General features: G+C 41.6%; 1 protein-coding gene across 3 annotated transcripts in view; it reads right to left on the reverse strand.

Moving 5' to 3' along the window:
* acsbg2 (acyl-CoA synthetase bubblegum family member 2) overlaps positions 1–13,716 on the reverse strand; it is a 51,526-nt gene that overhangs the window by 5,277 nt on the left and 32,533 nt on the right. For all 3 annotated transcript variants that reach the window (XM_067968229.1, XM_067968231.1, XM_067968230.1), the window contains exons 10-14: positions 9,970–10,151; positions 8,061–8,294; positions 6,463–6,680; positions 4,656–4,795; positions 48–294 (exon numbers count right to left, since the gene is read on the reverse strand). In XM_067968229.1, coding sequence (XP_067824330.1) covers positions 48–294; positions 4,656–4,795; positions 6,463–6,680; positions 8,061–8,294; positions 9,970–10,151 — 1,021 coding nt within the window. The remainder of the gene's footprint in view (positions 1–47; positions 295–4,655; positions 4,796–6,462; positions 6,681–8,060; positions 8,295–9,969; positions 10,152–13,716) is intronic.

Genomic DNA, 13,716 nt, shown 5'->3' on the forward strand with positions numbered 1-13,716 from the left:
GACACTACTACTTGCATTTGTATCTAAATTATAGATTCATCCCGTACCCAATTCTCCTCCTGGAATGGAAAAATCCTTATCTAAAAGGAGCCACTTCTGAATTCGTTGTGCGTTCGATGGAGCCTTTTCATTCACACGGTTGATGCCTTCCTGTATGGCACCAAACACTTCACAATCTTTGTTGGCAAAGATCTCTGACACCTTTGTGGCTTTGCTACCTATTTTTTGGCAGAACTGAATTGCTTCTTGTGTTAGGTCATCCTGCGGCTCACCAGTATCACTATTTACATTGCACTGGAACAAGAAAAAGTACACAAGTTGTTCAGCATGCCGTAATATGCAAACAAAATTCTCAAAAATAAGCTTTGATTCATTGGTAGTATTAAAATTGCAACTTAAATCACACAGATAAATTGTCCAATATTACAATCTATTATCGCTGCAGAGGGAAGAAAACATCACTATTATTCCAATTAATTAAAAATAAAACAAATCATTCTAAAAGCAGACTTTAAATACTTTGAATGTTTCTTACCCATACAAGAGTCCCCTGCCAGCACTTTTTCATCTTCACTGGTTTTAAATATAAAGACTACCTACCTTAGTCATCTTCATTTTTTGAATGAGGAAACATTCTCAAAGCACCAATTGCCCAAGGAAAGAACTTACTGAAGGAAAGACCTTCCTTTAAGATGTTTTGATGTCATGACATCACCCAAGTAATCCTCAAGAACCTGCAAACTATTGGGTCACTTCATTTGCTCAAAACAGTACCCAGAAAAGAGAATTATCTGTGCACACTTCTCAGGAAGACCCAAAGGGATAGTCCTGAGTTTCAGCACAGTGCGTCAAGGATGCCTTCTCACTTGAAGAATGAAGATGATGATCTCACAAGGTAGATAACCTTTCTTTTTCATTCCAGGTAACCATCTCACACCACTGATCAAGTAGTTAGGACAATAAAGATATGGGTCCTTTTGCACATATTCTAGATTCTGGGGCAGACCTAAAGTCCAAACAGTAATGTTTGAGGATGGTTGTTCCAGATTGCTGCTTTGTCCATGTAGAGATGCTCATGAAACAGATGTGGAATGGAGAATATATGTTGTGTGTCAAAGAAATGGAGGCTACCCTCCATAAACCATTTAATAGAAGTGTTACCCAGAGCTTTGGAAATACAAGGTGACGAAAACCTGACGAATGAGGAAAACAGGAAAGTACAGAGCAAGAAAAGACTCTGCAGTCCATAAGGCTGGTCCCAAGAACCAATGGAGTATATTTCCCTCTCTGTGGCCCCACTAAGGGCCTGACAATGCACAGAATACCTGAAGTGCATTGGGCCTGAGAGAGGAGAGGTGCATGCAAATTTCCTGTTCTGGGCTATTAGCATGGTCAACCTTGTCAGGGTCTTGTGCTGCGATTAGGGGGACAGAAACAACTAAGGCTCTTAGACACTAGCAACAGGACTCTGGCTACTGCTGGAGAGGAGTTATTAATTATGTTGTCAGAGAGGTGTCAGTTAAAGCATCTCTGTGTTTCAACTTCATCTTCAATTACTTCATTCTGTGTTGTACTGTGTTCCTGTGGTGATTGCTTTGGCTTGTGGAACTGTTAATGTGATTTGAACAGGATTCTGTAAGACAGTCCAAAGACAAGCTAATTTAGGCATGTTATAAACTTAAATGTGAATGGTAAATTCCAACCCAATTCTCTCATTTAGAAAAGGGTGAAAAGATTAATTGGATTCCCTACTGGGATTTCAGATCCAATATTCCTTACATATTTACCATCTAATCAATCTTACAGCTCCAAGGAGATGTCCAAACTTTTATTATGCAAAAAAGCAGGAGGATTACATGGTACGTATCCTTTGATTTTACTAAAATGTCTGAAAGGAAATTTGTTCTTTCCATGATTTTCTCAAGCTGATCAGTGCTGGCCCACTAACATTGTGTAGAGGGGCTGGAATGAAGAAGAATTACAGTTAAAAGGTACTGAAATCTATTCATGTTATTGATGTTTCTCCCAGCTCTACTCTACAATGTTGCACTGAAACAGATATGCACAGATAGTTGTAATTAAATTTAAAACCAATGAAGAAAAAACAGCTGGCAACTGATGTAGGAGTAGATACACATCATTCATTACATTTACCTGTAAAGATTTCCTTCAACATTTTTATACCAACTGTGAAGCAGTGAATAAGAAATATAATCCTGATTGGTACAGGAAAGATGGACAGCATCTAAACAGGGTAGGAATAAGGAGATTAGCTAATATAGAGGACTAGATTAAGACTATTTTAAACAAGATACAAGTTACAGGAAGCAGAATTTGGGTGGTAGTTGGGGACATAGAAGATTCAGCAGAGAATAAATTCAGGCATAGTAAATAAACTTAAAGGCTTAAAAAAAAAAGCAAGGAACACAATTTAGTGCCTTTACCTGAATAAGAGAAGCATTAGAAATTAAAATGCTGGAATTGGAAGCATAGAGAACAAAAGAAAATGTTGTTATTGGGAGTGTGTAAACACAGTTCACCCCCAAAATGGGAGAATATTCAGAGATACAGGTGTTCAGGAAAGACAGGAATAATAGATAAGGATGATAGGTAGCTTTATATGTACAAGTCAAATTGGAATAACGTTTGGAGGGACAGGAAAACTTTGGTCTAAAAATTGGTTTGTGTCCGACTTCAGGCTCAAACCCAGTGGCAGAAGGGACCCGCCGTGCTGAAATTGATGAGCAAGATGGACCGTGCAAAATTGGTCCTCATGCATCATCAGGGCGCGACCGGCTCCCACAAGGCAGTGTGTCGGTCGCGCATAAGATGAAGATCGGCTAGCGGGGATGCCAGTACCAGAGCGAAAGGAAGGGGTGATCGGGTGGGGGGCAAGCAACAGCTGGCAGCAGCCCACAGTTTTAATGTAACGTAATAAAAAAGGGCACTGCATAATACAATTTCCAGGCCTTTCAGCTTTGCTGGAACTAAAAAACGTACAGAGGACCCCGAGGACATACACGAAGACAGCAGGATCTTATACGGCAAGATTAGAAGCGTTTGTACAGATAACAATGTTGTAATAATGGGTGACTTCAGCCAACCCAATAGTCATTAGGAATGCCCAAACGGACATGTGGTGACAGAACTTGTAAATGTGGTAAAGACTACTTCCTAGCACACTCAAAGAAGACAGGTTTTGTAAAGTGTCTCCCGCAATACCAATGGCCATTCCACCTCAGAATGAATCAGGCCTCTAATTGGAAGCTATACCAAGTGTAGTGCCCTTTGGAAAGTCATTGTCACCTTAATGCTGGGATTGCTTTGAAAGTGTCCAACCATAGTATCTTATGCTCGAAGTGGCACTAAGTGAACTGGAGTGCTAGCACCTGCCATTATGCCACCAACCATATCTGCTGGCCCTGGTGCACTTCTCTGACAATGACCGAGAACCTGGTTCCACAGGCTCTGGGTCACCATGGAACCACTTGCAGATCTGTTTCATCTACTGCAAAGATTCCGTGCAGCCAACCTGAACCATAGGGACAGCTTTATCTATGCCAGGCAAGGTCATCTGTGCACTCAATATTTATGGGCTCAGGCACCTTAGTGCAGAAGAGGAATCATCTGCACTCAGTCAGTTAATAGATGTATGAAACAAGTGGTAAGTGTTTCAATCAGCGTAGACAGCTATTTCATCTCTTTTGCTACTGACACCAGAAGCATAGCATGACATGGCTGCCCAATGTTACCACATTGTAGCATTTTCCAATGTATAATGTTTACTGATAGCGGCCAAGATGCTCCCATTCCTCCTCTGCCTGATTTCCTGCTCCTCAACCACTGCCTGCAAGGCTCCGCATCGCTGACTGAACCTTGTAAAAATCAGATCCAGTTGGTCAGGAGGCTTTGCGCTTACATGCATTTTCAACCCTCCCCCTCAAGTGAGCTCCCAATGTCTGACTCAATATGGACTGATAGCTCACTGTAAATTAAGTTGACCTGGCAAAACACTTGGGCAGATCCTACTAACACAACCTGACTAACAGCAGATTGAAAGCTCAATCGGAAAATTGGGCCGAGTGTGGAAATTCTGGTCGCCCCGCTTCAAAGGGGAAATTGAAAACACCCACCTAAAAGAATGCAGAGAAGAGTAACAAGAATTATCCCAAGTGTGAATTTGATGACCTACGAGGAGAGCTTATATAAATTTATGCTGTACAATCCAAAGCAAAGGAGGTTACAGGCAGCCTTGCGAAAGCATAACACGCATTAAATGGTGGAGATAAGATGTACCCACAATTTTACTTTTAAGATCAGTCAGGCCAATATATCATGAGGACATAATTTAAATTAGTGAAAAGTAAATTTAAATTTTATCATAGAAAAAAAATGTATCTATTCAAAAGGGAGATTAATAGTTAGAATGATCTGTCAGGTAAGGTTAAGGGAGTTCAAAGTGAAACTGGATGGTGGGCTGGGGAATTCAAATAGATAGTCAAGTTTGATCGGCTTTCCTCACCCTTGTCCTGCTTTTAAAAAGTGTGACATTTTTAGCCTCTTCATGCTGCCCTCCCTCACCTTGGGCTATCTTCTGTTCAATAAGTTATTTAACACAGATCTATACAGCCACTATGAATCAAAAAATCAAATACCTTCAGTGTTAATAACATGGACAGGAATTTGCGTTTGTCTCCTATCAGCATGGCATTACTGACGATTGATACATGTTCCTTTACAGCATCTTCGATGGGAACAGGTGGTATGTTTTCCCCACCAGCAGTAATAATCAACTCTATCACAGAAAAACACAGCTAATTAATAAATGAAACATGAATTTAACATGGCTTTAATTTGTTATAGGAGGAGGACTTGCATTTATATAGCACCTTTCATGACCTCAGGACGTCCCAAAGCACTTTATAGCCAATTAAGTACTTTTCCGAAGTGCAGTCACTGTTGTAATGTAGCATTAACAAAGCTAGTTAAGAATCTCAGGTTAATCCCCCAGGAGTTAGCAAGGGAGGCTTTCCCAGGTCTGTGCCCAGGTGCACTGGGTTACCTGAGCACTTCCAAGCATCAAAAAAAGTAGGGTGGATCACAGTGCACATCTGTAAAGGAACCCACCTGATTTTCCTTTCAGTCAAATTAAGTGCAGCTGAATTTCCTGGGTACAGATCGGGTGAGAATGCATTCCTCTGCACGCACATAAAAATGACATTGCAGGTGGACAGCAGTTCTCTTACTGTATAAAGTCCCAGAACTTGTACCATTACCTCAGTTCATTTTGATCTGAAGCAGACTACTCACTGAGCTATTACCTCCTTACCCCACAAAAAACTATAGGGCTAGATTTCCACCCATTCATAGTAAATCCTCCTGGAGGGGTTGCAGAGATGAATGGGTCAGAATGTGAAAAATCTGCAAAAAGACCAGATGGCACTACTTTGCATTGTGAGTAGCCTTCACCCTTGAAACATGACCTGAGGGACTTCCAATGACATTCCTGTATGCCAGAGCCTTGGGCATACCGGCTGAGTGATATGTACTACTTTGACCACCCTGAATCTTCGTATATCAGAACTCTGGAGGTATTGGGTGCTGAACTCCTGCCTTTTTAGGAAATATCTGGAAACCTGTTTGGGGTGAATTCTTTGTTGCCCCAGTACTAGTATCTTGTCTGATATCATACTCAAGGCAGATCTGATTAATGATCCCATCTAATTACCCCGCAAGAATCCTTGAGGTGCATTTCTGAAATGAAGGAACGCTCTCACCAATAGTTTTGAAGTCATAAACATCTGCAGTGATTTTCCCCCAAATTTCTGCATGCAGCTATCTATCTGGGACTCAAATGGGATGAGTCTACCTCTGGGTCATTCAAACAAGATCTGGATCCCAAAGCGAGCCTCAGGATGTGGAAACTGCTCTCGCCCTAAATTGGTGGGATGGTCATGAAACCAAGTGGTATGAAAAAGGGTTGCTGATTTGGGTATTGTTATGGAGGGTTTTCAAAAGCAGAGTCCCACTCTGGTGATTAAAAACGCTAGCGGAATTGGTGTAGAAAAAATTCCCACTTCTGGAATTCTGTGTGGCAAAAAAAGACAATTCATGGATAAAGCTAATCGTGTTATTGTGAAATATGTAAATTCTTTTTGTTTAAACCTTTATTTTAAACATTAGAAATTTCAGTCACTTGAGGAAAAAATGGTGGATGAAAAAAATTTCCAAAAGCCTTTGGGTGATTTGTTGGGAAAAGGTAATAGTGCCACACAGCACCCAGACTTTGCAGTTACAGAGCGACGAGTTTACATAGGCAGTTTCCATTATAAATGCAGGCATAGAAAAGTGCTGACACAGAAGTGTGACAAAAATATAACAGGAAGTAAGGTTTTGTAGACAGCAAGTACATACAGACGTAAGATTTTTAATAAGAAGATAGATAGATATGAAAACAGTTACCTTTGATTCTTCCGGTGATATAAAGGAATCCATTCTCATCATGTTTCCCCAGATCTCCTGAGTGAAGCCAACCATCATTATCAATTGCTTCTTCTGTCTTATCCTCCATGTTCAGATATCCCATGAACAGATGTCTGCCCCAAAAACAGATCTCGCCACAACCATCCTCATCAGGATTAAAGATTTTGGTTTTGCAACCTGGCATCACCTTCCCACAGCTAGGAGAAATAAATCCATTAACAATGTAAAGTAAAAGTCTACAGTAAACCTAGGGGCTGAAATTCCAGGCGAGCCGGTGGCTGGAGTACATTTTACCCGCTGCATTTCATGCAGCTGTGCACAGAGGAGACATCGCTGGGTTTCCCCCCCCACAGTCCCTGCAGCTGGTGTGTTCCCTGCATAATTTGTATCATGCACCAGTAGCTCAGATATCAGGACTTCCTGCACAGCAGTGAAGATTCGAGGCCTCTTAAAAGCAGCACCTGCACTTCCCGTTCGCAGCAAAGTTTGAAACTGGGCATTTTCTGAGGAGAGGTAGGACACTGCTGATTCAAGGGGTAGGGAGGACAGCCAATGTCAGAAAAGTGTTTTGAATGGTGGGTACCAGTAGTAATGTTGATACCAAACAATAAAATTCAATGCAAAGGAACAAGCATTATTGTAATGTGAAGAAACTAAAATTGGTAAAAAAAACAAGGACTACTCATTAAAAGGTTCCAGCTGAAGTTTTACAGCTATTTCTGGTTGCCATTACCCCTGCAGGAGTGTGTTATGCTCCAACTTTATAAAAAGGCACACTGTGCTGATCTTCCAACAATGAAGCAACACGTCGGAACTCCTGGGGCAATGACTCGTCTCCAACAACTCTTTAATGAGGTTTGCATTATGAAGCAGCAAAAAAACCCCTGCGACCCTAGCGCAGTCCCATCGGAAAACTCGGGGTCAGCACAATAGAGGCACAAGGACAGGAATCCTAGTTTTCTGATTGGTCTGGACCAGATATGCATCTGTGTCACCAGTGACCTGAGGTGGACTTTCAGCTCTTATGATTCCTTTCCCAAATGTACTGTGTTTTTGTTTTAAAAAGTAAACTAAGTCATGTGGCCAATTTTCCCCTCCAGCTTTGTTGCTGCCTCTTTTGAAGACAGTGACTCACTTTGGAGGTACAATTTCATAGTAAAAGCTCTCAGGTACCTCAGCCACTGGATCATTCTTCATGTCTGAGTCTAGCCTGTATCAGTGGGCTATTCAAACATGGGAAGCATTACAGCTCTCACCCAGCATGGATCACAGCAATCAGAAGCAAGAACACTGATTAATTTTCTTTACCAGCTGGAAGACACTACTCAGGCTGAAATCAGCTAACTCAGCTTAGACCAAGGATTTAACCGAATAGATTTCTAATTTGTATGGCTCAGTGGTATAACGCCATATGATGCATTTATCTGCCATGTTATCAGTGGCGTGCAGAGCAAACACCTTTAATGGATTACCTCCTACTAAAATCTATTGTGTTTGAAGCAGAAGAAAATGGTTGTTGAACATGAATATTATTTGATCTGGTGACCCAAATACAGAATTGAAGGAACTGATACTACCTTGAAAGTCTGAAGGAATCAGGCACAGAAATGGTGTGCGGTCCCGAGCTTTCACTCATTCCATACAACTCGTATACAGGGATGTTGAGACTAAGGAAAAACTCCAGCGTGTCTTTGGTTATTGGAGCTGCTCCAGTGTAACATTTTGTGCAACGATTCAATCCTAATGCATGCCGAACCTTTTTAAACACCAACTTATTGGCCACCCGGAAATTTAATGAGACAGCCATATTTCTGAAAAACAGAACACTAATCTGAGTTTTTGTTAAGTTGAAAAATACTATTTCAAGTTTTTAAAAAAAAAATTAAAAGCTCGGTTATTGTAAACACATTGGAGGGTTTATCATTTCACATGATCTGCTTGTCTTTGGTGGAAGGAGAAGAAACAATGTTTAACAAATTGCTGGCGCACTCAGGGGCCAATAATACGATGTTCAGTGCTGGCTGTGCTGATAGGCATTGAATAATACCTCCCCATATTACCAGACACAGAACCCTACTCTGCACCTCAAGTGCGCCAGTGCCGCCAGTCAGCACAAAGCATGCTGGAAGCCTGCCCGCAAACTGAGCAAGGCTCGTTGTGAGCCTGGAATTTATTTAAATGAGGCCAAAGGCCCATAATGCAACTAGAGTGCCTGACCAGTTGCTCGGCACTCATTACAATTGGACAGCAAGAGGGTGGACCACAGGGAAGTTTTAAGTTGCTTCCTGGGTGGCCATGACATTCTACTAGAGCCACCCAGCTTACCTGCAACAGGACTTTAGGGCCTGATAGGCAGTGCTCCTTTTCTCACCCCACATATTTCCTTTGGCTGTGCTGTGGAAATCCCACCACAGTGTGTCAGGAGCAATGTACTTGGAGCAACATTTAAGTGTTGAAATTAGCTGACCTCAAATTATTGTGCGAGGCAAGCTTATTTGTCTGCAAGTGACTCTGTACCAGGACTACATTATCGGTCCTACAGAGCAAGCATCCAGCTATTTACACAGCTCACTGAGGACAGCTAATGATGGATACTTGGCATTAGCATGCTAGTTCGACCCTTGTAAAATGCCTGAAGACCTCAAAATACTTTGATAAAGAATTTCTGGGCTGGAAAAAATTTGAGTAAGTGGTACGCTGCTCTATTATCAGATGGTAGGAGGTGCATGAAAGCAGCCTAGGGCAACGTACTTATTAAATTTCTTCCCTCCCACTAGAAAATTGCAATGCCTACTCTTGGTTACTCCCTTTGCAAACTGCAATCTTTGCAGCTATCAAAATAGACACACGTTCCTTTACAATAAAAATATAAACTAAATCTAGACATCTCAAATTCCAATATCATGTAGCTTAATTATAGAATCATAGAATCATAGAAGTTACAACATGGAAACAGGCCCTTCGGCCCAACATGTCCATGTCGCCCAGTTTATACCACTAAGCTAGTCCCAATTGCCTGCACTTGGCCCATATCCCTCTATACCCATCTTACCCATGTAACTGACCAAATGCTTTTTAAAAGACAAAATTGTACCCGCCTCTACTACTGCCTCTGGCAGCTCGTTCCAGACACTCACCACCCATTGAGTGAAAAAATTGCCCCTCTGGACCCTTTTGTATCTCTCCCCTCTCACCTTAAATCTATGCCCCCTCGTTATAGACTCCCCTACCTTTGGGAAAAGATTTTGACTATCGACCTTATCTATGCCCCTCATTATTTTATAGACTTCTATAAGATCACCCCTTAACCTCCTAAATCAATTCAGTAATTTTTTTTAAATTACAGCATTCGCTGAAGAAATAAAAATAGCAAAATTAATTGCATGGCACTTACCTAGGCAGCCTCACTTGTAGAGTTATGATAAAGTGAAACAAAATTAGACTATATATAGCATCCTTTGCAACATACCCTACTTCTACACGTACCCATTCATGCGATTCAGGTTGGTTTTTAAACCAACATCTTTTGCCCAGGAAGCCACTTGTCTCCTTACAGCTGATGATTTTGCACCCACAGTCTTCATTTTCTCTTGCATCTTCTCCCAGACACGAGGCACACCCATAAATGCTGTAGGACGCACCTCTTTCATTGTGTTCACCAAAGAGCCCTGAAGTAAATCATAATTAGAACCCAAAAGCAAATTTAGTGTGCACCCCAGGTAACTCTCAGTAAGGTGTACAGTGAAATATTCATACCAAGAAACATAAAATCTATCAAGTACATTTTAATGGTTGCTAAATTTAAAAAAGCATTACATATAATACATATGTGGGTACATAGTAAGTTGATCCTTATCCCCTCAGTATTCTGCACTCCAAAATTAGATTTATAAAATCATTAAGATTTTACAGCACAGCAGGCTGTCATTCAGCCTATCTTGCCTGTGCTGGGTCTCTGAAAGAGGTCTTCATTTTATCCCATTCCCCTGTCCTCACAGCCTTTTATTTTTCAAATGTATCCACTTCCCTTTTAAAATCTATTGTGTGGATTCTGTTTCCCTCACTGTTACTGGCAGGGCACATCATGCCCCAACAACACTCCAAAAAAAAACACAAGTAAATTCTCCTAACCTCTTCATTAGTTCTTTTAGGAACATAGGAAGATAGGAGCAGGATTGGTGATGACCCAGAATTTATACTCTCCAGTTGCTGCTTACTGACAAGTGGAAATAGTTTTTCCCTAATTACATTATCAAAACTGCTCATAATTTTGAACATCTCCATCAGATTGCCTCTTAACATCTGAAACCCTTCTGCAAGATCCCTTTATTATGGTCTACGATGACCCCGTTAGCTGCAAGGGCTATGTTGGATCTGCGCTCAGCTTGTGCTTGTGGCTAGCACCAAGGGGTCGTTAACTATGTTAGAGTTGGTTTGGTCCCTGAGGAGCCATCCTCGCAGTCTCCCTTTGCCTTCAAATGACAATGGCACAAATGATTATTGTAGAATTGTGACTGTTGTCTTTGAAGCAAGCATTGACCTGCACAATCGAGTGTTAATCATCATTAACTAGCTGCACACTGATGGAGTGGATTCCCTTTCAGGTAATGCAGGAAAAGGCACTGGTCCTGGAACAGCACTGCAATAATGTAAGCTGGACAGGGACCAGAATTTGTGGTGGGAACCTAGTATCATTGGAGCTCTGCTCCTTTTTTGCAACATTACAAAATTCTGATGGGAGGTGGGAGGAAATGTGCTTCTTGTGCCTCCTTGCACCATCAGAAGAGGAAGTAGGAATGGCTGATTGACATCACCAGCCAGAAATTCCAACAGTTCCACATTCTTTGCCCCAGTGCAAACTATGTCTATATGAGACAACAAGAACAATTTACATTTATATGACTGCATTAACATTTTAAAAAAATACATCACTAGGAATACCTGCATGGTCAGGATATCACTCTGGTGGAAGTGGGGTCCACTCTGCTTGTTTTCTAATGGCAATTAATCACACATGAAAGTGGCAACTGTGAAATTGCTCTTTCCTCCCCCCAGAAAAATTAACAATCCTCAGAATATTTATTCAAAGGACCATGTCCCTGGGATTTGGAACAGGTCTAGTGTTGGGGCAGACTGGGAGCTGAAAGATTCTGCCCACCCCCCCAAATTCCAGCAGCAAAGTGTGCCTCCAGGAATTAGAGGCCCATTGTGTCCAGAGGCTTGGATATTCACATGGGTACCAGCAATGACCCCTGCAATTTGGGGAGTCCAGCAACACAATTAAATTGGGCAGCCCTGATACAATGCCGTTTTTGTCTAGTAGAAAATGTAATGATTGAGTAGATGCTGAACAATGCGTCAGTGATCAGTTTGATACATCCATGGACTGAAAATTGACATATTGCACATGTCTCCTCTGGTGCCCTGGGAGGAACCAAAGGCATAAACAATGAGGGTGGGGGTGGCCTTGTCTGCCACCTGTGGAGCTTGTCTGCAGGTCTGTTTGTAACAGATGGCACAATGCTATTGCTGCTTCTCTACTGAACCTGCACCTGTGAAGGCAGTTCTTCAATATTATCACATAGCTGCACTTGTAGAGATGGGTACTTGGGGAATGGTGTGTACAGGCAGTCACTTTTGGGACATATTGACGTCTCCTGCTTTGGTCATCTTCATCCTCTTCTATCAAATCTAATAAAAGGGAAGCACCGAATCCAATCCCTGCAATTCAACAGTTTGGAGCAGTCCGGCTTTAAAAAATCCCTTTCAACCAGGCCAGAAAACAGGTCCTTAATAGAATCAGATCATTACAGCACGGAAGGAGGCCATTCGGCCCATCAAGTCCGCACTGGCTCTATGCAAGGGCAATCCAGCTAGTCCCATTCCCCCGCCCTGTCCCCATAGCCCTGCAAATTTTTTACTTTCAAGTACTTACTCAGTTCCCTTATGAAGGCCACGATTGAATCTGCCTCCACCACCCCCTCGGGCAGTGCATTCCAGATCACAACCACTCGCTGTGTAAAAAAGTTTTCCCTCATGTCACCTTTGGTTCTTTTGCCAATCACCTTAAATCTATGTCCTCTGGTCCTTGACCCTTCCGCCAATGGGAACAGTTTCTCTATCTACTCTGTCTAGACCCTTCATGATTTTGAATACCTCTATCAAATCTCCTCTCAACCGTCTCTGTTCCAAGGAGGACAACCCCAGCTTCTCCAGTCTATCCACGTAACTAAAGTCCCTCATCCCTGGAATCATTCTAGTAACTCTCTTCTGCACCCTCTCTCTAGCTAATGTCTAGCTTCAACGGGCATGCAAAGTATTCAGCTGATTTGCTTCACATCAATTCAAGATTTTACACATTGGACAATTTGGTCTTAATTTGTACAGTTTCTAAAAGACAACTAAAGGGATTTCAGCAGATTCTGTAAAAGAGCAAGGAATGGTGATGGAGAACCAGGCCTGCGATTTCCAATAGTGTGTTATTTGAACAGGGACCCAGTGACTTCATTACCACACCAGTTTTGGACCCCACTCACCCACTTTACACCTGTGGATTAGTTTCTGCTGGTCAAAAGTCTTAACCGTAGATTTTTGCATGCTCTATTACATTCAGAGAAACAGGCTACCATGTTTGACATAATTTGAATTTTAAATAGTGAAACTTTGCATTTGGAGGGAGTTTTGAATTTCATGGAAATTACAACACAAACAGGCCATTTGACCCAACCTGTCCGTGTTATCCTCCACATGAGCAGTAGTCCTAATTTCATGTGCCCACTCTGTTCTCACATCCCTTTATCCTTTCCCTGCACCACCTGTCTAACCAGTTCTTAAATGTTGACATGGTCTCTGCTTCAATCAAGAACTCTGGTAATGCATTCCACAGCCTCTGTATAAAAAAAGTTTCTCCTGCTCTCTGTTCTAAATCTCTTACATTTTATCTTATACTTATGACCCCTCATTCTAGATCATTTAATCACTGGAAATCGCATCTCATCCCTTCATAATTTTAAACATCTCTATTACATTACCCTTTAATATCCTTTGTTCTAACAAAAAGAGCCCCAATTTCTCTTGTTTCTTCATACCAGACAGCATCTTAGTGAATCTTTACTTTACCCTCTCTGTTGCCTCAACATCCTCCCTATTGTGTGGAGCTCAAAACCACACACAGTACTACAACTGTGATCTTACTAAAGTTTTACACAGATTCACTATTAGATCTCAACTTTT

This window comes from Heptranchias perlo, chromosome 29 (assembly GCF_035084215.1).
Source record: "Heptranchias perlo isolate sHepPer1 chromosome 29, sHepPer1.hap1, whole genome shotgun sequence".
Lineage (NCBI taxonomy): Eukaryota > Metazoa > Chordata > Chondrichthyes > Hexanchiformes > Hexanchidae > Heptranchias > Heptranchias perlo.